The 21,069-nt window shown below is 34.1% G+C and overlaps 5 protein-coding genes across 7 annotated transcripts; 1 reads left to right on the top strand and 4 right to left on the bottom strand.

Moving 5' to 3' along the window:
• Window positions 1-4,169: 4,169 nt before the first annotated feature.
• LOC131662657 (uncharacterized) lies at window positions 4,170-8,693 on the top strand. Of its 3 annotated transcripts, none has more exons than XM_058932505.1 (9): window positions 4,170-4,358; window positions 4,483-4,556; window positions 5,691-6,179; window positions 6,334-6,499; window positions 6,591-6,641; window positions 6,739-6,921; window positions 7,055-7,148; window positions 7,308-8,065; window positions 8,201-8,693. In XM_058932505.1, exons 3-9 carry the CDS (start codon window positions 5,716-5,718, stop codon window positions 8,531-8,533), a joined length of 2,049 nt encoding a protein of 682 aa, XP_058788488.1. In that variant the 5' UTR covers window positions 4,170-4,358; window positions 4,483-4,556; window positions 5,691-5,715; the 3' UTR covers window positions 8,534-8,693. The 3 variants fall into 3 exon arrangements, with proteins under 3 accessions (XP_058788488.1, XP_058788487.1, XP_058788486.1); XM_058932504.1 differs by having other exon boundaries at window positions 4,177-4,358; window positions 4,491-4,556; window positions 8,198-8,693; XM_058932503.1 differs by having other exon boundaries at window positions 4,177-4,358; window positions 8,198-8,693.
• A 202-nt stretch (window positions 8,694-8,895) lies between these two features.
• Window positions 8,896-10,415, bottom strand: LOC131662658 (protein PELPK1-like). Its single transcript, XM_058932507.1, has one exon. It carries the CDS (start codon window positions 10,339-10,341, stop codon window positions 9,472-9,474), a length of 870 nt encoding a protein of 289 aa, XP_058788490.1. The 5' UTR covers window positions 10,342-10,415; the 3' UTR covers window positions 8,896-9,471.
• Window positions 10,416-12,620: 2,205 nt separating this feature from the next.
• On the bottom strand, window positions 12,621-13,769 carry LOC131656996 (protein PELPK1-like). The gene has a single exon (XM_058926524.1). The coding sequence runs from the start codon at window positions 13,675-13,677 to the stop codon at window positions 12,850-12,852; it is 828 nt and encodes a 275-aa protein (XP_058782507.1). The 5' UTR covers window positions 13,678-13,769; the 3' UTR covers window positions 12,621-12,849.
• Window positions 13,770-15,886: 2,117 nt separating this feature from the next.
• LOC131656994 (protein PELPK1-like) lies at window positions 15,887-17,517 on the bottom strand. Its single transcript, XM_058926521.1, has one exon. The coding sequence runs from the start codon at window positions 17,387-17,389 to the stop codon at window positions 16,559-16,561; it is 831 nt and encodes a 276-aa protein (XP_058782504.1). The 5' UTR covers window positions 17,390-17,517; the 3' UTR covers window positions 15,887-16,558.
• Window positions 17,518-17,772: 255 nt separating this feature from the next.
• LOC131656995 (protein SRG1-like) lies at window positions 17,773-19,711 on the bottom strand. The gene is made up of 3 exons (XM_058926523.1): window positions 19,608-19,711; window positions 19,095-19,336; window positions 17,773-18,368 (listed from the first exon to the last, which is right to left on the bottom strand). The coding sequence occupies exons 2-3, from the start codon at window positions 19,301-19,303 to the stop codon at window positions 17,987-17,989; spliced, it is 591 nt and encodes a 196-aa protein (XP_058782506.1). The 5' UTR covers window positions 19,304-19,336; window positions 19,608-19,711; the 3' UTR covers window positions 17,773-17,986.
• Between the last annotated feature and the right edge of the window lie 1,358 nt (window positions 19,712-21,069).

Genomic DNA, 21,069 nt, shown 5'->3' with positions numbered 1-21,069 from the left:
CTCTTTAATTTATTTTAATTTAAAATAAAATAATTATATATTAAATGTCCTTTATGTCATTTTAATTAATTAGCTAGTTGAACCGCTAATTTTACCAAACACTTCAATCAGCTTATCAACTATAAGTCATCATTCATCAGCTATAAGCTATAAGCTATCAGTCATCAGCCATTAGCCATCAGCCATAAGCTATCAGCTATCAGCTAACTTATCAGTCAACCTTTATTTTTACCAAACAGAACCTTGTTCTCTATTCTTCTGTATTCCTCTAATTTATTTGTTATGATAAAATAGGTTCCAACTATAGGTTTTAGTCTAATTATATAGTTAAGGTTAATTATTTCATAATTCTAATTCCACATCATCACTAACTCAAGTATTATTTCTTCCCTCTAACTCTTATGACTTCACACTTTTAACCCAAAAACCTCTATTTTCAATTTTAATTAAATAATTCATTAAAGAAATATTATTTAACTATCTAAAATAAATCTAAATAATCTCCCATTATTTCTAATCACACTCCATACTCGTACCTAAGGATTACCCACCTTTGTTGCCCCAAGACATCTCAATCATCACACAAATAATAATTAAATACTTACATAAAATTATAATTAATTTCTAATAAATTAATATAAATAATTTTCTAAAAACGGGGTGTTAAATGTGTACTTGAATTTGTAACCTCATCTAATCATCTTGCATATACTTTTACTAAACCCTACCTAAAGAAAACTTTGTTTTCATAAGAACTGAACTAGGAATATTAAACAAATCATGCATGAATTAATATGCCTATATGTTTTCATCTCAACTTGATGCCATGTGATATATGTGCTTTGTTTTTCCTCCTTTTTGAGTATGCCAAATGGGGAGAAGTATACTCTTAAAAGGAGGAGAGTATACTCTTTACTTAATTAAGGGGGAGTTTAAATACCCAAGTTATATCTATCTAGTTCTCTTTTACCACCTCTTTGAAAGATGCATTGTCATCATAAAAAACGAAGAGAATATGGATCTATGTTCTTGGAGGTATAAAGTTCATAATCCAGGAAAATATCCTTTTTGAAGTTTTGATGACGACAACGTCAATAATTGTTGATGCAGTGACAATAACTTTCTACTATCAGATGATGGTGATCCAACTAGAAAAACATTTCAATCCTTATCAATAAAAGAGACTCAATATTGAAGTGCTTATATGATTAATGTATCTCGAAAAAATCTTAGAAGCCTAAGAGCAATGAAAGAGAAGAAGTGTGAAAGCTCGTCAGGTCGCGTCTGTTTCAGTGACTATAGTTTTGTAAAAGTAAGGAAGTAACTCCTAAGTTCTGAGGCAACTCACACACATAGACACACATATACAAACTTAAAATTCATTTTCTAACCTTTTTATCTCTTAAATATATTTTCAAGACCGAACCAAGTGATTAATTGTCCACCATCTTTTAAAAGGTTTTTTTTTGAACTATCCAGCTGATTGGAGCCTTAAGTCAATTGATTGAAAATACTTTCTTGAACTAGCAAAACGATTAACCAAACGATTAGAACAACATCTTAATGACTTGTAACAAATCTATATCTTATATTTCCTTTTAAACAATCATAATAGTCTATTTTAGGGCTTCTAATCGATTGGAGCAAGATACCAATCGATTGGCACCTTAATTTTGCTCATGGATCATTTCCATTTTTTTTATTTTCCTTCTCCTATATAAAAGAGAGTCGTCTCCTCTTCATTTCACACCATTTTCTAAAAATTTACATTTTCTTTGGAATTTATCTCTTTATAGAAATAATTTTTCTTTCACTTAAGTTGACTTGGAGCCTTTGGGTGAAACATTACTTGTGAGGAAGAATTTGTAAGTGGTCGTACTGTTGTTTTAATTCTTGAGTGCAACACTCTTGGGAAATTGAGTTTGGTTGGTGAGATAAACCGGTCACAAAGTCTTTGTTTTGGTTTCTGGAACTTTTCTAGGAAAATTTTTGTTTTGGTAATTGAGATAAACCTGAAAAAAATCTCTAAACGGTTCGTCTGCTTAACCTGGGGTAAAAGCTATATTTGTTGGGGATAAGCCTGTAAAATCTCAAGATCATATTGTATTAAGGTTCGTGGACATAACTTGTAAAAGCTCAACGTTTATAGTATAAAAATCAAGAAGATCAATTAGGGACAAGTCTAGGAAAATGCTAGGCCAAACCTGGATAAATATCTGGTGCAATTTCTACTATTTCCGCTATAACCACGTCCTCTTTAATTTTTGTTATTTACTTACTGTCTTTATTTCCACTGTTATTTACTCTATCCTTAAGAAACTACTAACACGACTTTAAGAACATTTGAGAAAGCCACTAAAGTAATCGCAAATTTTAAATACCACAATTCACTCTCTCTTATGTTTCAAGTCACTTGCCCAACACCTTGAAGGTCTCTTTTCAAATATTTAATTTTTTTGGTATAACATATTTTTTAATGGCAAAATAATTTATTAATAAAGAATAAAATCACCGGAGTACAAAGAAGATAGTCACAAAATACAAGAAGTGCAAGAGGACTATAGAAAAGTCTAAAAGATGCAACAAAAGAACGACAATACAACAAAATAATCCAACCAACACAGTGGACCAAGAAAATCCTACAGATGAAGGCTTAAACAACTAAAAATCAACCTCGTCAGAAACATGCTAAATCTCAAAACATGCTAAATCTCAAACCGCCAATTCCACCATCAATAAGTCATATCCCATCAAGACAATCTCAAAACCAAAAGACAATACCTACTTTAAAATTAAGACAAACACTCAATCTATTATTAATGGAGAAAAAAAATGGTTTTCAAATTATCATAGAAAATGCAAGAATGAACTCCAATCTACTTAAAAACCACTATTGGACCAAAAAAAAAAAAAAAAAACCTTCTCCTCCATCTCTTTTACTTTTGTGATACAACAATTTGACAACATACACTTTTATTAAAAAAAAAAAAAAAACTAAACTTAATGGACACAATAACAGCCTTATCAAAGAAAGACCTTAACACACACTCCACTTCAGAAGTACAATTTGACTTACTAGGATATTTAGATATGCACGTTTAAACACGACTTATATAAATCTTAAATATTTTTATTACCATAGAAATTAATGAACTAAATTGATCTTGACTCTTACAATTTATATAAAATAGTTTTAATTTAAAATATAATGCATATTGCAAATGACATCCCACCATTATTGTTGTCCCAATATCACCTCTATGATAAAATCCTCTAATCATTTGTAAAACCCAATCTTGCAATCTGAAAAAGTAGCCTTCACGTTTACTCTACTCCACCCCCATCCAACCGACATGAATTCTCTTAATACCAATATACTTTATAATATAGTTTTTAATATAGTTTTTCATATTCATTGAAATTCTGATAATATTTAAAAAATAATAATTCTTAGCATAGCACATTTACTTAGGACTTTATAATATTTTTCTATGAGTAGGACCTATATACTTTAATCCATCCTATTTAAATTTTAATTAATAAACAATAATACATATACGATAAAAAATTACAAAAATAATTAATATAAAGAACACAAATTCAATAATGCAATTCTCGATTTCTTAATGTGCAAGTAAAATTGGCTTTTTAACTAAAGTTAAAAAAGGACAATATTTTAATTGGACCAAAAAAAGATAGTTTGCTTAGTTAATATGTAAATAAATAATTACCATTTAAATATGTAAAATGAAAAAGATAGAATCTTCATTATTTTTTTTTTTACCAAATGGAAGATAATAGTGTCTTAAACTTCTCAAAAAATAGAAAAGACATTTGTCTTAAAAATTGTGTTACTAATGCTAATCAAGATTTAGAAATTAATTAACGAGCTTGGAACTTCAAAACTTGAAATTTAAAAAAAATAAAATCATCCGATCTAATCAGATGACTAAGATACGTTCGATCACATGTACTCATATGGTTGTAACCGCACATAATCAAAATCCCGTTGCTTTATCCTTTGCCGTCTTTAGTTATGAACTTATGGATCTCGTTTCACTCTCTGATATCATTATTCTCTGCAGTCACGTTCACAGTAACACTCCATCAACACCGTCCATCTTCATATCCTACGTACCACTAATTTTCACGGTCCAGATCATTTCCAATCTCAATCTTCTTCTCTTTCGCTGCTACACTCGCTTCATATATACCTTTCACGCGTTTCGTTTCACAGAACCAGAAGCTCGATCTGAAACAGTAGAACCAGAAGCTTGATCTGTTCATCAATGGCGCACTGGTAGTTTCGATTCGAACTCTTCAATCAACTTCCCGATCTTTCATTCCAGTGTTTGCAGGTAGAATCGTGATATTGCGTAGTTAATTTCTTGATTTATTGTTTAATTTTTAAAATTATTTGTATTCATTTTTTCTATTGATTTTCCGTTTTTGTTCGTGGATTTGAGTTTTGCGTTTTTGTAGTGTTACAGATCGAGTAATCGAGGACGTGTTCGATTCGATTTGAGCTGAATTTTGGATTGAACGATTTTTTCTAGGTAGGTTTTTTTATGCGGTGTTGATTACCGTTTTTGTTGTTGTTATTGAATCGTTTGGATTTGAATATATGAGCGGTGATTGGAAATTAATGATGATTCTGCGTTTTTTTTTTTCTATTATTGGATCTACTTTGGTGGTTATTGATTTGGTAAATCAATGTATTTTTCTGTTGTTATAATATAAGGCTTTGCTAGTTTGTTATGTTCATGTTGATGATCTAGGGAAACGTGATTATTTTTGTAAATCTATATTGTTTAGGATTCATTGTTACTAAAAATATTTGTTTAGTTTGTCGATCAATCTTGATTGTAGGATCATTAAAAAAGTTACAGTTCAATCATAATTATTTCTAAAGGAACTCGTATGATTGGTTTTGATTTGTTGAAAATGCTAAAAAGTTTACAAGGATAGGGCGTGTAGAGAGAAAAGATGTAGATTATGTGGTAAGGAGAGTAGATCAGGTAGAGAGGAGTCAAATAGCTAGAGGTAGAGGAAGACCTAGGAAAACTATAATAGAAGTTGTTTAGAAAGATCTCGAAGTTACAATTTGGATAAATGTTTGGTCTTGGATAGAACATTATGGCAGAAGTTGATCAATGTAGCCGACTCTGCTTAGTGGGATGAGGCTTAGTTGTTTTTGTTGTTGTTGTTGTTGTTGTTGTTGTAGGGTATCAAAATAAACTCTAATGTTATGTATAAAAAAGAACTTGAAAAATGGGTATTGCTTCTGTTGTGAAATGGTTTCTGGCTTGAGTTTCATTTCTGTTATTTTAGGTCATTCATTGTTTGGAAATGTAGTGGTGCTTCCTTTGTTTATTAAGAGTTGATAACTTAGATCAATCAATATGATGAATGGGATCAAACAGTATATTTAGCAGCATGTTAATGGTTCATGATTTTCTTTAGTCACTGCAGTTAACTAGCTAATCCAATTCAGTGGATTCAAATTGTAACTGCAGTGACTGCCTGCTTCTTACTGCAGGGAATCTATTTCCATGTAAACAGCCACCGTCATATGCTTGTTGTTAAAATTATTTGATGTTATGTGCACAAAAACAATGCTATTCTCTTGTTAGAAATTCTGCTAATTTTTATGTGGAGGTTATGTCTTATATTTTAATTTACATATGCAGAAACCTAGTTTATCTTTTCTGAAAGATGTGGAAATTTAAGCCATTCAGCCACAAAGAGCAAAATGGTATTGAAGGCCGTTCTATAGATGTTGGAAATCTTAAAATAAATATCCACAAGGTCATTGCTGAAGGAGGGTTCTCATGTGTCTACTTGGCTCGCGATTCTGTACATATGTCTAAACAGTATGCTTTGAAGCACATAATATGCAATGATGAAGAATCACTTGGGTTGGTGAAGAAGGAGATATCTGTCATGAAGTTGCTGATTGGACATCCCAATGTCGTCAAACTACATGCTCATGCCATCTATGACATGGGTAGAACCAAAGAGGCATTCCTTGTAATGGAATTTTGTGAGAAATCTCTGGTTACTGTGCTGGAGAGCCGAGGAGCTGGATATTTTGATGAGAGACAGGTTCTTTTAATCTTCAGGGATGTGTGTAATGCAGTTTTCGCCATGCACTGCCAGTCCCCGCCTATTGCTCACCGGTAACAATACTATAAATTACATGAGTTTGAAATCTACGAGTTCTCTCTCTTCTTTTTGAGTGATATTGTTCAAAAAGTTTGACAAACCTAATGTGAGTTTATACGGGGCTTTTAGAAGCATTAATAAATTATTTTTCTTCTTTTTGTTCTTTAGAGACTTGAAAGCGGAGAATCTTCTGTTAGGTTCAGATGGTTTATGGAAGTTGTGTGATTTTGGAAGCATTTCCACAAATCACAAACGTTTTGAGAAACCAGAAGAAATGGGAATTGAGGAAGATAATATCAGAAAGTACACAACTCCCGCCTACAGAGCTCCCGAGGTATGTCGAGATTTGTGCCCATAAAAAATATTTTGGTAGTTATGTGTGATACAATTACAGATGATCACAAATTTTGGTTGTGTGTATTTAGATGTGGGACCTGTTTCTCAGAGAAGTCATTAATGAGAAAGTAGACATATGGGTAAGTCATATATGCCTAAAACTCATATTTAGTTAAACCACTTCTGTGGAATCTATCTCTGCTAACGACAAATCATATTTCTGCTCGAATATGTTAGGCATTGGGATGTCTCCTTTTTCGTATATGCTACTTCAAAAGTGCATTTGATGGGGAATCAAAGCTCCAAGTCTTAAATGGAAACTACCGCATTCCTGATTTACCTAAATTCAGCTCGTCCCTCACAGACTTGATTAGAGACATGCTTCAAGCTAGACCAGACGACAGACCAGATATCACGCAGGCAAGCGCTTTGCTTGATTGGCCATTCATCTCCATCAATTTAGGTTGGTCATAGATCATCCGTCCATAGCATTCGTAGGCAGTAGAATTAGAGCAATCAATCACTCATATTGGGTATACTTCCATTGTGGCAGGTTTGGTTTCGTGTTAATGAAAAGCTACCCGGTGATTTCCAAAAGTCATTACCTGACAGGCCACCTGAATCGCCCTCTTCCAACAATCACGAAGGTCAGTCATGACTTGAATAAGATGAGAAGTCTACTTTCTTGTTTTTTGTAGGCTTATATCATTAAATTTTACCCTTGATGTGAATTAGGGGAAAAAGCTCTTGGTATAAGATTGGATTTGTATATTTAATTTTAACCGGATATCATACAACTTTTGCAGGTGCTTCAATCCGCACAAACAAATCAAGTCCAATGCCTCGCAGAAATCCACCTTCTCCTCCATCAGTTGGAGAACCGAAAACTACCCCTCAGCCATCTCCTCCTTCCGGGGGAGGTGAGAGTGGGGGGCAGTTTGGTGCTTTCTGGTCCACTATGCATGCAAAGGATTCACTTGTCCCTGAGGAAAAGGGCAAGGCTATATATGATGAAGAACGATCTAGCCACCATGTGTCACTGAAACATGACAGAGTTCGTCCAGATAATGATCAGTTACCCAAAAATGTTGGTACAAACAAAGTGGCTAACACACCAACTCAGACTGTAAAAAGCAGTATACATGGAAAGTTACACAAGCCCGAAGTTGCATCTTCCAAGGACTTTGAAATTAATTTTTTCCCAGACAAAGATCATGCAAGTCAGAGGCATATGCCAAATCTGGAGAAGAATAATAATTTCCAAGACCAGTCTTTTAACACTTTTGTTGCTGAATTTGACACCGCCAAGCTGAACTCCGGGCATGGTAACAAATCCTCAAGGGAAGAAGTATTAGAGTCCGAGGTGGAGAAACTCAGAGAGCAGCTGAAGGAAACTAACTTAGAGAAATCTGAAATAACTGCGAAGTATGAAAAGCTTACTGCTATCTGCCGTTCACAGAGGCAAGAATTGCAGGACCTCAAGCAAGCACTTGCAGCAAGAACTCCATCTCCAAATAGAGAGAGTTTCAGAACCTCTCCTGGAGTTGCATCACCTGCATCTTTGGTAATAACCATTTTGTATTTTCTTTTCGCCTCAACTAATTTGCGTTACTTATTTGTTTAAGTTGTGTTTGTGACACATAATGTGTTAATTATATATGTTAATTTTCTAATTGCAACGGCTTTGGATCTTCAGCAGGATAGAAGTGAGTGGAAAACTCCTAGTTCAGAACTAAAGTCATGGTTAGCTTTCCCGGAGAAAACTGAACCACCGATTAAGTCCCTTTCAGCAGATAATGCTTCTAAATCCGTTAGGTCAAGAGAAGCTCAGCAGATCAAGCAGGTTACTCAACCAGCTTCTGATTTTGATTCTTGGGGCTTTGGTACAGATACATTTAGTGCTGCTCGTGCTGGTAGTGGTAGCCCACAGATGCCAAGACCTGGTGAAGGAAGTAAAGCTCATGTTTATGGTGAGACAAAGGGTTTTGAGAGCAAGTCAAATTCTCAACCTGCTGGATGGGCTGGTTTTTAACTATGGGAAAAGCTAAAGCGCTTTTTCTTATATTATATTATAATCATACTATGTTTGCACTTTGTCATTTTCTTTTTAAATCTCATATGGAGAGGTAAAAATGTGTGGAAACTTGACATATATTATGTTAATTTTCATGTGGTTCGGTGTTTTCTTTTTCTCTTGTGAATCATGCTATGAAAATGTTACATGTTTTCTTGGACAAAAGTTTATTTTGGGTTATCATATTCGTTTACATTTTGTATGATTGTTGCATTACTCTATTCTTTTAGGCAAATATTGGTAAATGTGTTTATGTTCATTTATAGGATAAAACCCGACTACTTTCACATATAGAGTTGAAGTTGATCGAGTTTAACAAAAATTTAGGAGAAGAATATCACGGACTTTTTGTCAGTTGGTTTTCGGCAATCAAAATATGATTTAACATTCAGGTTACCTCTTGTTGTTATTGGTGTTCATATTAGGTGATTCAAAGCAACCATGAAATTCTTTCTTTCATGTGTAAAGGGCAAGGTTTCTAAGAAACTAGGTGAGGTTTGAGTCTTGAGATTGTCTTTGAAGTTCAATGAATAAATTAAAATGTTAAAATGTCAGCTTAAACAACATTAGAATTTGAAAATCCTGGAAATTCACTAAAAGTACAATTTTATTAAATTCAACAACACATACCTGAAGGATATGACCATCAATAAGCAGAAGTACAATCGAATTAAACAAGCTCAAACTAAAAGTAATATGTAATCTAATGTAATTCAAACCGAACCATAACAATCACTTCACTATGACTGTATTCTACACATATAAGACTGAATAAAAATTGTATAAATCATATCAAACCCATCCTACAACATGAGCTAAGCCGTATAGAGTATAGAAAACTATATGAGTTGAGACAATGCAAATGAAAGAATTAGTTCAAACTTATGGAGTCAAACTTATGGAGTAGTGGTTGGAACAACTTTAGGCATTTCAGGGAATTTAGGTAGCTCAGGTTTGGGTAGTTCAGGTTTAGAAAATTCAGAAATTTTAGGCAATTCTGAAACTTTGGGTAACTCGAGTTTTGGTAACTCAGATACTATAGGAATTTCTGGCTTAGGTAACTCAGGAACCTTAGGTAGTTCGGGCTTTAGTAACTCAGGTATTTTAGGAATTTTTGGCTTAGGTAATTCAGGAACCTTAGGAAGCTTGGATTTTGGTAACTCAAATGCTTTAGGAATTTCTGGCTTAGGTAATTCAGGAACCTTAGGCAGTTCGGGTTTTGGTAACTCAGGTACTTTAGGAATTTCTGCCTTAGGTAATTCAGGAACCTTAGGCTGCTCGGGCTTTGGTAACTCATGTACTTTAGGAATTTCTGGCTTAGGTAATTCAGAAACCTTAGGCAGTTCGGGTTTTGGTAACTCAGGTACTTTAGGAATTTCTGCCTTAGGTAATTCAGGAACCTTAGGCTGCTTGGGCTTTGGTAACTCATGTACTTTAGGAATTTCTGGCTTAGGTAATTCAGAAACCTTAGGTAGCTCTGGCTTTGGTAACTCAGATACTTTAGGAATTTCTGGCTTAGGTAATTCAGGAACCTTAGACAGCTCGGGCTTTGGTAACTCATGTACTTTAGGAATTTCTGGCTTAGGTAACTCAAAAACTTTAGGCAGCTCAAGATTTGGTAGAGGTGGCAAATCAAGTTTTGGGAGCTGAGGCGTGTCTGACTCTAGAAGTTTGCGTGCCTCGACAATCATTACACTACTTTTTGGTGACAAAATAGCTAGTATCATGAATGGAAAAATGATTCTTGACAAACTGATGTGAGCCATGGTTTAATCGAGATAATGAGAATTTCAGAAAGATATATTATAGTAGTTGGAACTCTTGGCAATGCTAATATGATTCTGATGTTTTTATAGATAAAGTTGCGTACATATAAGTATTGTTAGTTCAACTTCTTACCTATACAGTATCCCATAAAACAAAACTTAATTAGAACCATATTGTTGGTTAACTAACCTATCTGCATTGAAAATTAATGCATGTAAACTTGACACCTGGGACAAGTTACTTCAGCCATGACTTTGAAGTGTATTTGAATCCTTGAGTCCAAAAAAAAAATACAAATCTCAATTATAAGGCCAATGTTAGTAACAATGGCTCCTTCTATTGGTTCAACACTGACCCATGTTCCATCTTTGAGAAACTGCAGCTCTGCAAGATCACCAAAGTCAACCAAGAGAGTAATCCCAACCACCACACTTTTTGGACACTGAACACGCCTTCAATGTAAAGTGTCGAAGCTACATAGAAAGCGACTTAATGCAAATACATGTGTCAGCGTGCAACATTTAAGTTACAATACTACATAAGTTTCACCACAAGAGAAGATTTTGATACCATTGTGGAGGTGCCAAATTGTAAATAGCCTAAAGAAAGCATATAAAGTATACTATCTTGTGATGCATATTTTTAGCACATTACATAAATATTTGGATAAATAGTTTAATTAAGTTCTTATTCAATATGTTTAATGGCAGATTATGCATAAGGCTTTAAATTATTTTTACAGTCAAAGAGATAATGGGATAATCTTTTCCTAAGTTCCTCTAAACACTTATACAAAAGCTTATATCTCATATCAACATTTTCTAATGCTTCCGATTTCGATGTCGAATTTGGTATGCATCTTACATTAAGAAGCGATAAGGTCTGAAAAGAGTTCATAAATAATGGCATTGATCATTTTGCTAATATGAAAACCTAACAATTCTTACATTACATTTCATGACAAAGCTAGTTTTGTACAAGGTAATAGTGTTTCTGAATAAAATGATTTACCATCTGCACTGGTAGAAAAAGAACAAAATAAAATGCTCAATTAGCTTTCTAATATCCAAAATGACAATTAGACACAACTCTAAGTAGTGTTTATTAGTATTGCGAGTTTATATCAATAGATTATGGATTTATATGAACTGAAATTGCAAAATCAAATTGGAAAAATATAGAAGTGTTATAGAACACATGTAGATTATAAAGTTTGATCCAATTATTGTACCATAAATAGACTATTCTCGCAAGCAATCGCATAAAATAACTCCTTAGGTGAAATTAACACAACTACATTCTTAGAGAGTTTGATTTGAACTTAAAACCAATTGAGAAATTTTTTAAGTATCTAAATACAAGATAATTATAATAGGTGAGTTACTTAGTAGAATTCCCTAGAAGAAATCCCAAGAAGACTTTGAGAAATGACTAGGTTAGATACGTTGTTTTTCCTCGATTCATTCGGTCCTTCTTTTCCTCCCTTTGCATCTTCTGTTATAATCCTTGCAATATTAATCTACTGGGCCTCCTTTTAGATGTCCAAACCTATTAGATTTCATCTTCGAGATCCACACCACCTCGTCCATACCGAAGTGTGGAGCTAAGCACATGCAACTTACATCATTTGTCCATGCAGGAGCGTAAAATTAAGTACGCATAGCTTACGTCACTCGCCTGTAATAGAGACCACATGATATGGTTGTCCATGTCAATCCAGAGTCCACCAAGCGTCAAGCCTGCTAAGGTGCATACGTTTGTTCTTCATCATATCCGTCTATGCCAGTCCACGAAACATCAAGCTTGTTAAGTCATAAACGTTTGTTTGTTCTTCATCATATCGGTCAATTCCAAAGTATTATTCAAGTCTCTATTCTTTTCTTTTTAAATTTTTTATGCGAAATTTTTGTTCTCGCTTCACCTCACCTTGGCTTTAGTTTCCCACCTCCTCCTTGCCTTTTCAAGTGCATGCAAGGTACTTGAATAAAGAGTTCTTTCTTATACTATACCATAATCATACTGTGTTTGCACCTTTTTAAATCTCATATGGAGAGGTAAAAATGTGTGGAAACTTGACATATATTATCTTTACTTTCATGTGGTGCGGTGTTTTCTTTTTCTCTTGGGAGTCATGCTATGAAAATGCTACATGTTTTCTTGGACAAAAGTTTATTTTGGGTTATCAATATCACATTCGTTTACATTTTGTATGATTGTTGCACTACTATATTTTTAAGCCAAATTTTAGTCATTGTGTTTAGTATCTGATTTTCAGTACTAAAATTGAGTACAATCGATTTAAACAAACTCAAGCGAAAATCAATATGTAATCTAATAAGGTTCAAACTGAACCATAACATCACTCCCTATGACTGTAGTCTACACATAAAATACTGAATAAAAGTGTATAAATCATATCACACCCATCATACAACACAAGCTAAGCACTATAGAGTAGAAAACTATATATGACTTGAGATAATACAAATGAAAGAATTCGTTCAAATTTATGGAGTAGTGGTTGGAACAGCTTCAGGCATTTCAGAGAATTTAGGTAGCTCAGGTTTGGGTAGTTTTGGGATATTGACCTTGGGAAGTTCAGGTTTAGGAATTTCAGGAATTTTAGCCAATTCTGGAATTTTAGGTAGCTCGGATTTTGGTAACCCAGGTACTTTAGGAATTTTTGACTTTGGTAATTCAGAAACTTTAGGCAGCTCGGGTTTTGGTAACTCAGGTACTTTAGGAATTTCTGGCTTAGGTGATTCAGGAACCTTAGGCAGCTCGAGTTTTGGTAACTCGGGTACTTTAGGAATTTTTGGCTTAGGTAATTCAGGAACCTTAGGCAGCTCGGGCTTTGGTAACTTAGATGCTTTAGGAATTTCTGGCTTAGGTACTTCAGGAACCTTAGGCAGCTCAGCCTTTGGTAACTCAGGTACTTTAGGAATTTCTGGCTTAGGTGATTCAGAAACTTTAGGAAGCTCGGGTTTTGGTAACTCAGGTACTTTAGGAATTTCGGGCTTAGGTAATTGAGGAACCTTAGGCAGCTCGGGCTTTGGTAACTCAGATACTTTAGAAATTTCTGGCCTAGGTAATTCAGGAACCTTAGGCAGTTCGGGTTTTAGTAACTCAGGTACTTTAGGAATTTCTGGCTTAGGTAATTCAGGAACCGTAGGAAACTCAAGCTTTGGTAGAGGTGGCAAATCAAGATTTGGGAGCTGAGGCGTCTCTAACTCTAGAAGTTTGCGTGCCTCGACAATCATTACACTACTTTTTGCTGACAAAATAGCTAGAACCATAAATGGAAATATGATTGTTGACAAACTGATAAAAGCCATGATTAATATGATCTAAATGATGAGAAGAACTTCAGGAAGATATAGTATAGTAGTTGAAGCTGTTTACAATGCTAATATGATTCTGATATGATTTGTAAGTGTATTCTGCATTAGGGGTGTTCAAAAATATGGTTAACTGAATTGTATATTTGAACTGAACTGCATTGCACCATAAAAAAACTGAACCATTTAAATGGTTAATGAACTGAACCATTTAATTTAAACAATTCAAATTCAGTTTAAAACCGGTTCAGAACCAGATTTCTTTTAAAAACTGGTTAGAAAATAAAAAAAATTAGTTTTTCGGAAATAAAAAAATTGATTAAATTTTTAAGATATTACTTATAATCATTTTTAATTAAATTTTAATATATTACTTATAACTATATAAATGACAATTCAATTTCAATTTCAATTTTTTTTTTATGACAAATGTCCAAAATTCATCATAAAAATATTATTTCTCATACCATTGTAAATTAAATCCACCTATACACTACTCACAATAACTATTATATATAGAGCTTCTTGCTGTACACACTCTTTGCTAATTAATCTCTTCACTAATTAATCACTGCTTTTCCAATTAATTACTCCTTAATCATTTATCACCACCATGGCTGATGCTTTTCTCATAACTGACACCGCCAAGCGTAACCGTCGACGATACTCTTTCCCAATTAATTGCTTTATTTTTTGTGACATAAAGCATTTCCATATATATATAAAAGAGGAAGACAAATTAAAAAGAAAAAGCAATTTTGAAAATAAATTTGATTTTTAGTTATAAATTGGTTTTAAACTAGTTTATAACTAGAAATTGATTGTAAACCAGTTTAAAAATACAAACTGGTTCAAAACCAATTTAAAACTGAATTGAAACTGTTTTAGCAGTTAATTAGTTTTTTATTAAAGTGGTTTTCAAAAACTGAATTGAACCATTAATTTAGTTCAGTTCAGTGCAGTTCTCAAACCACGAACACCCCTATTCTGCATGTGTTATATGTGTGGCTTTTATAGATGAAATTGTGTACAAGTAAGTATTGTTAGTTCAACTTCTTACCTATACAGTATCCCATAAAATACAACTTCATAAAAACCATATTGTTGGTTAACTAACCTGTCTGTATTGGAATCTCATATTTTCACAAAAAGTAAGCTAATGCATGTGAACTTGACACCTGGAAGAAGTTACTTCAGCTATGACTTTAAAGTGTATTTAGATTAGGTAAGATAGATTAAAATTGTCATATTGCAATGCAATCCAAACAAGTCATCTTTACTCTTTTTTTGGTATGAATAGATAATAAGGTTACTGTTTGGAAGAACCTTCTCCTTATTTACTACAGCTCTGTGTGCTTTGTATATCCCATTTGTCATCACCTGCATATTTTTTTTGTAATAGGGAACAAATAAATTAACGAAATGAGTACAAGGGGTACTCAAACCCTTACAACAACACAAAAATGACAAGCTATCTAAAATAGACTAAAGGAAGAATATTCCAAATAAGAAAACTATTGGACACCTCGAAATCTGTAACGTTGTGAACAGGAGGGGTTACATCTTGCAGCAGAGAATTTTGGAGATAAAATTGGCACAGGACTTGATTAGTTTTCCTCCGGAATCCACTTGAATTTGTCGTCCTCGTTCTGCCACAGACAGAACGCCTGCAGCAGCTCCCTGAACTCGACAAGAACATGCATCATCGTACCCTTGCTTTTGAATAGTGTACATTTGGATAAATGTTTGTAAAACATGATTTTGAAAGAATATGCTTCTATACAACTATTTGATGAAAATTGAGTTTAAAATGACACTAGATTGAATGAGTGTCTGGTGTTAGACCTATGTTGGTTACATTCCATAATTCCATTTTCTCAAATTATTTCCCGTGACTATATGACAGGGTCTAGTGTCTGGTGTTAAACTCTCCTCATTCTTCTCATTTCTTATTACTTCACCTCTTCACCTAAGATGTAACAATGTAGCAATGTGAATTTATCTGGTGTGTCAATGTTATACTATCTATTAAAATTATTCAGGTTCATATGTACGAACACTTTAATATTACAGAAAATGCATAGATAATCTAGTAAGGTGACATTTATGCCTTGATTCATTCATTTTTCAGTCACCACCATGCATTATTCACTAACCACACACCCTCCAATTTGCTGTCAGATTAACATAAATCTCTTTAAAAAAAACCTAAATTGTTGAATGAACATAAGCAAAGAATCTTACAGTGTCTTGAGTAAATGCTTCACCTCACCTTAGCTTTAGTTTCCCTCCTCCTCATCATTGCTTTTTCAAGTGCATGCAACGTAAAGCGTTCTTTCTTATTAAACTATATCACGATCATACTATGTTTGCACCTTGACATTTTCTTTTTTAAATCTCATATGGAGAGGTAAAAATGTGTGGAAACTTGACATATATTTTGTTTATTTTCATGTGGTTTGGTGTTTTCTTTTTCTCTTGTGAATCATGCTATGGAATGCTACATGTTTTCTTGGACAAAAGTTTATTTTGTGATACCATATTCGTTTACGTTTGGTATGATTGTTGCCCTACATTTTTTAGGCAAATATTAGTCATTGTGTTAATGTTGATTTTCAGTTAAGGAAATTTCTTCACAAAAAGTACAATCTTATTAAATTCAACAACACATACATGAAGGATATGACCCTCAATAAGCAGTACTACAACCGAGTACAACTGAATCAAATAAACTCAAACTAAAAGAAATATATAATCTAATAAACTTCAAACTGAATCATAAAATCATATCACACCCATCATTCAACATGAGCTAAACACTACATAGTAGAAAACTAAATATGACTCGAGACAATTCAGTGAAAAGATTAGATCAAACTTATGGAATAGTGGTTGGAACAACTTTAGGAATTTCAGGGAATTTAGGCAGCTCAGGTTTTAATAATTCAGGTACTTTAGGAATTTCTGACTTAGGTAATTCAGGAACTTTATCAAGCTCGGGTTTTGGTAGTTCAGGTACTTTAGAAATTTCTGACTTTGATAATTCAGGAATCTTAGGCAGCTCGGGTTTTGGTAACTCAGGTACTTTAGGAAATTCTGTTTTAGGTAATTCAGGAACCTTAGGCAGCTCGGGTTTCGGTAACTCAGGTACTTTAGGAATTTCTAGCTTAGGTAATTCAGGAACTTTAGGAAGCTCGAGTTTTGGTAACTCTGGTACTTTAGGAATTTCAGGTTTAGGTAATTCAGGAACTTTAGGAAGCTCGGGTTTTGGTAACTCAGGTACTTTAGGAATTTCTGTCTTAGGTAATTCAGGAACCTTAGACAGCTCGGGTTTTGGTAACTCAGGTACTTTAGGAATTTCTGTCTTAGGTAATTCAGGAACTTTAGGAAGCTCGGGTTTTGGTAACTCAGGTACTTTAGGAACTTCTGACTTAGGTAATTCAGAAACCTTAGGCAGCTCGGACTTTGGTACCTCAGGTTCTTTAGGAATTTTTGGCTTAGGTAATTCAGGAACCTTAGGCAGCTCAGGCTTTGGTAACTCAGGTACTTTAGGAATTTCTGGTTTAGGTAATTCAGGAACCTTAGGAAACTCAAGATTTGGTAGAGGTGGCAAATCAAGTTTTGGGAGCTGAGGCGTCTCTGACTCTATAAGTTTGCGTGCTTCGACAATCATTACACTGTTTTTTGCTGACAAAATAGCTAGTATCATAAATGGAAATATGATTGTTTACAAACTGATGAAAGCCATGATTAATTTGTTCTAGCAAAAACTTCAGGGAGATATAGTATAGAGTAGTTGAAGCTCTTAGCAATGCTAATATGATTTTGAAATGATTTGTAGTTTATTCTGCATGTGTTATATGTGTGGCTTTTATAGATGAAAGTGTGTACGTATAAGTATTGTTAGTTCAACTTCTTACCTACACAGTATCCCTTAAAACAAAACTTAATTAGAACCATATTGTTGGTTAACTAACCTATCTGCATTGAAAATTAATGCATGTGAACTTTGACACCTGGAAGAAATTACTTCAGCTATGACTTTGCAGGAACTTCTATTCAAAAAGGAAATAAAGGAAGAGTTGTACAATAAAAAAGATGTTCAATTAAACATCATTTATCATCATAATCTCAAACTATCGATAAAGGATTGATCGAGCTTCCTATTGAAAAACCTGTTGAAGTATTCTGCATGTGTCATGTTCTTGTATACTTGTCGGTTATCTTCATCGATTAACTTTTCAACAGGTCCAATATCTATAGCAGGACTTGGATAGCAGAATGTCACTATTGACAATCTTTCCTTCTACTTATTCACGACGGCTCGATGCTCCGGTGCTTTGTATATCCCATTTGTCATAATCTCAATTATATGGCCAATGTTAGCAACAATGGCTCCTTCTATGGGTTCAACACTAACCCATTTTCCGTCTTTGAGAAACTGCAGTCCTGGAAAATCACCAAAATCAACCAAGAGAGTGATCGCAGAATTGTCGGCATGAGGAATGATCCCAAGAACTCTTTCAGGCTCTGGACAAGGTGGATAGCAATTCATTCTTATATCATATAGTCCTTCATGGAAACCTTCTGATATCTTTGTTTCCTTGAGCCCTAAAGCCAATGTACTGAAACTCACTATTGATATTGCTTCCTTCCTTATATCTTCAGAATATTTTTCTAATGTTTCCCTGATATTATGTTGAAAAATAAGACCCTTACGAATATAACTAAAATATCATCATGAATGTTTTGCAATGGAATCTCTTGCATAAAACAAAATCAAAAGATGATAATAACTTGTTATGAGAAGGAGAAATATGAAGAGAGCAGTAGTAAAATGTTTCATAGAACTGAAATAGTGTCACTCTGTGAAGAACTACATAAGTTGGACAAGGACATCACGCATTATAAAGCATCGACTCTGACACGGACACCGGGACACAACACAACACGGACACTCCAACACCGATAATGTCAAAAACCTAGGACACCGACACCGCTACACACATGATAATATTTGACTTTTCGGACACCTGTCGTACATGTGTCATACAAGTGTCAGACACCTTCGCGTGTCGGATACTGCAACACACCTACTCCTGCCCGTGCTTCATGATTTAAGACGATATAAGTGACCTATAAAGCACCGATACAGTCACGGATACTAAATACGACACTAACTAAGTGACACTAGTAACCAGATGTGTCACTGTCAAAGGCCGACCCTTATCAAGCACCACACTTGTTTGACAACCGACACGTCTTCAATGTAAAGTTTCAATTCTACATAGAAAGAGATTGAATACAAATACATGTGTCAGTGTCCGACACCCACACTCGAAATTGAAGTACTTCACAGATACTACACATGTTGTTCAGTTCAGTTAGGACATTCAATAATATAATGTATATACCTGAACTCAGGAGGATTTTGAGGCCACAAATCCAATTTTCTGTTTTGAACAGGTAAAGATTTGAGGAAGATCATGTCATTCCAATCAAGCTTTTGTTCTTGAGATGTAACAAATGCTTGACCATACCCTTCAAGACTTCCTGCTTTCTGTGCCCATCTTTTCTTCTCTTGTAAAGGAAGTTCAAAAAATCTCTTAACTTCATTCCCCATATTATTAACAGATGACACTCCATGATTTACTATCTGCACAAAAATCAAAAGATCATGTAAGAAATGGAACAAAATAAAATATTCTACAACTAAAAATAATCTATATAGTGCGGTACCAGAAACATAATATCAACACTAACACGTCAACATAATATCAATACTGACATGTCAACACTAATAATATAAATACGGTGTCAGTTTTGGATATCAACACTGACACGGATACATTTTTCAGAGGTGTCGATGTTACATAGGAAATAATTGGAAGCTAGCAGAAAATTGATTAGTTGTTAATTAGCAGTACCTGAAAAACACCCCAGTGTTTACAAGCAAGGTGAAGCTTATGAAGTTCATCTTGTTGTGTATCAGCGTTGACCAACTTTGCTTTATCATATGACGAGCAATGGAGGTAACCTCACGTCCTATTTTAATAGATTGTGAACATGCATCTTTACCTAATTCTCTAACATTAAACAATGCCTTACATGCACTAGAACTTATAAAAAATTCTTGTTTCTGTTAGAAAATTTACAATTGATAATGATGTCTTAGTTGAATTTGATCCTTTCGATTTTTTTATGAAGGATTTTTATATAGGAACACTTTTAATGAGATGTAACAGTTCTGGTGACCTTTACCCCATTCCCACAAGACAAAACACAACATCTTCATCACCATCTGTTTTTGCCGCTTCATCTACCTAGTTATGGTATAGTCGTATAGTTGTTATGTAATGAGTTTCAAAATGATTTCTTTCATCACCCTTGTCTACTTGAGAAACAAATAAAACTACATTTTCATAAATCTTTGTCATTTACTTACATGCCTTTTGACATCGTTCGTAGCGATCATTGAACATTTTCGATATTAAGCTGAGGAGAGCATCATTATTATGTATTATTCCTTAATGATTTTACAAACTATTTATGGACTTTTCAAATCTCAAACAAATCACAAGTACGTTCCATTTTTTTTATAATTTCGTGCTCAAATTAAAACATAATTTGAACATGAAATAAAATGTTTTCAATGGGAAAATGAGAAAGAATATGATAACTTTCTTTCAAAAGTCATGTGAATTAAATGAAATTTCCTTTAGATTTTCTTGTCCTCGCACCTCCCCTCAAAATGTGAAAGTCGGAAGAAAAATTCGTACAACCAATAACATCATCTGAACCCTCCCTGCTCATGTGTTTATTCCACCAATTTTTTGGCACCATGCATCAAATGGCCACTTACCTACACAACATACTTCCAAATAAGAAACTCACTCTTCAATCACCAAAAAAAACTCTACCAAAAAGATCCGACCTATTCACACCTCTAAGTGTTAGGATGCCTTTTGTTGTCCCTTAATTCCTTCCACCATTAGGAATAAACCCCAGCCTCGGTCTATATTATGTGTCTTTCTAGGATATCTGTATAATCATAGAGGTTATAAGTGTTACAGATTGTCAAGTCGCAAAATCGTTATCTCTCAGCATGTTATTTTTGAGGAAAATATGTTTCCCTTTTTCATTATGAATGCTCCTATAACGACTAACTATAACTTCTTAGATCACAACATAATCCCACTTCTGGCCTCACAAATGTACACCACACCTCCACCAACCTCTTCTCCCAACATAACAGTCACCCAACCACCCTTACCAACAACCCAACATACTCTTCCCTTTCAAACCACAAACTCATCTACACCCACGACTCAAAGCCCTTCTCCATCCCAAACAACAAACTCATCTACATAAACAACACCGACCACCTCC

This window comes from Vicia villosa, linkage group LG3, assembly GCF_029867415.1.
Source record: "Vicia villosa cultivar HV-30 ecotype Madison, WI linkage group LG3, Vvil1.0, whole genome shotgun sequence".
NCBI lineage: Eukaryota > Viridiplantae > Streptophyta > Magnoliopsida > Fabales > Fabaceae > Vicia > Vicia villosa.
Note: the sequence above shows the minus strand (reverse complement) of the source record. Positions and strands in the feature narration are given on the sequence as shown.

Excerpts from the sequence above, each read along its gene's own strand:
- LOC131662658 (XM_058932507.1), bottom strand. The coding sequence starts at position 10,341 with ATGGCTCACATCAGTTTGTCAAGAATCATTTTTCCATTCATGATACTA.
- LOC131656995 (XM_058926523.1), bottom strand. The coding sequence starts at position 19,303 with ATGGGGAATGAAGTTAAGAGATTTTTTGAACTTCCTTTACAAGAGAAG. Across the intron at positions 18,369-19,094 it reads CAAAATCCTCCTGAGTTCAG|GGAAACATTAGAAAAATATT; the intron begins GTATATACATTA and ends ACATAATATCAG.
- LOC131656994 (XM_058926521.1), bottom strand. The coding sequence starts at position 17,389 with ATGATACTAGCTATTTTGTCAGCAAAAAACAGTGTAATGATTGTCGAA.
- LOC131662657 (XM_058932504.1), top strand. The coding sequence starts at position 5,716 with ATGTGGAAATTTAAGCCATTCAGCCACAAAGAGCAAAATGGTATTGAA. Across the intron at positions 6,922-7,054 it reads ACAGACCAGATATCACGCAG|GTTTGGTTTCGTGTTAATGA; the intron begins GCAAGCGCTTTG and ends CCATTGTGGCAG. Across the intron at positions 8,066-8,197 it reads TTGCATCACCTGCATCTTTG|CAGGATAGAAGTGAGTGGAA; the intron begins GTAATAACCATT and ends TTGGATCTTCAG.
- LOC131656996 (XM_058926524.1), bottom strand. The coding sequence starts at position 13,677 with ATGGCTTTTATCAGTTTGTCAACAATCATATTTCCATTTATGGTTCTA.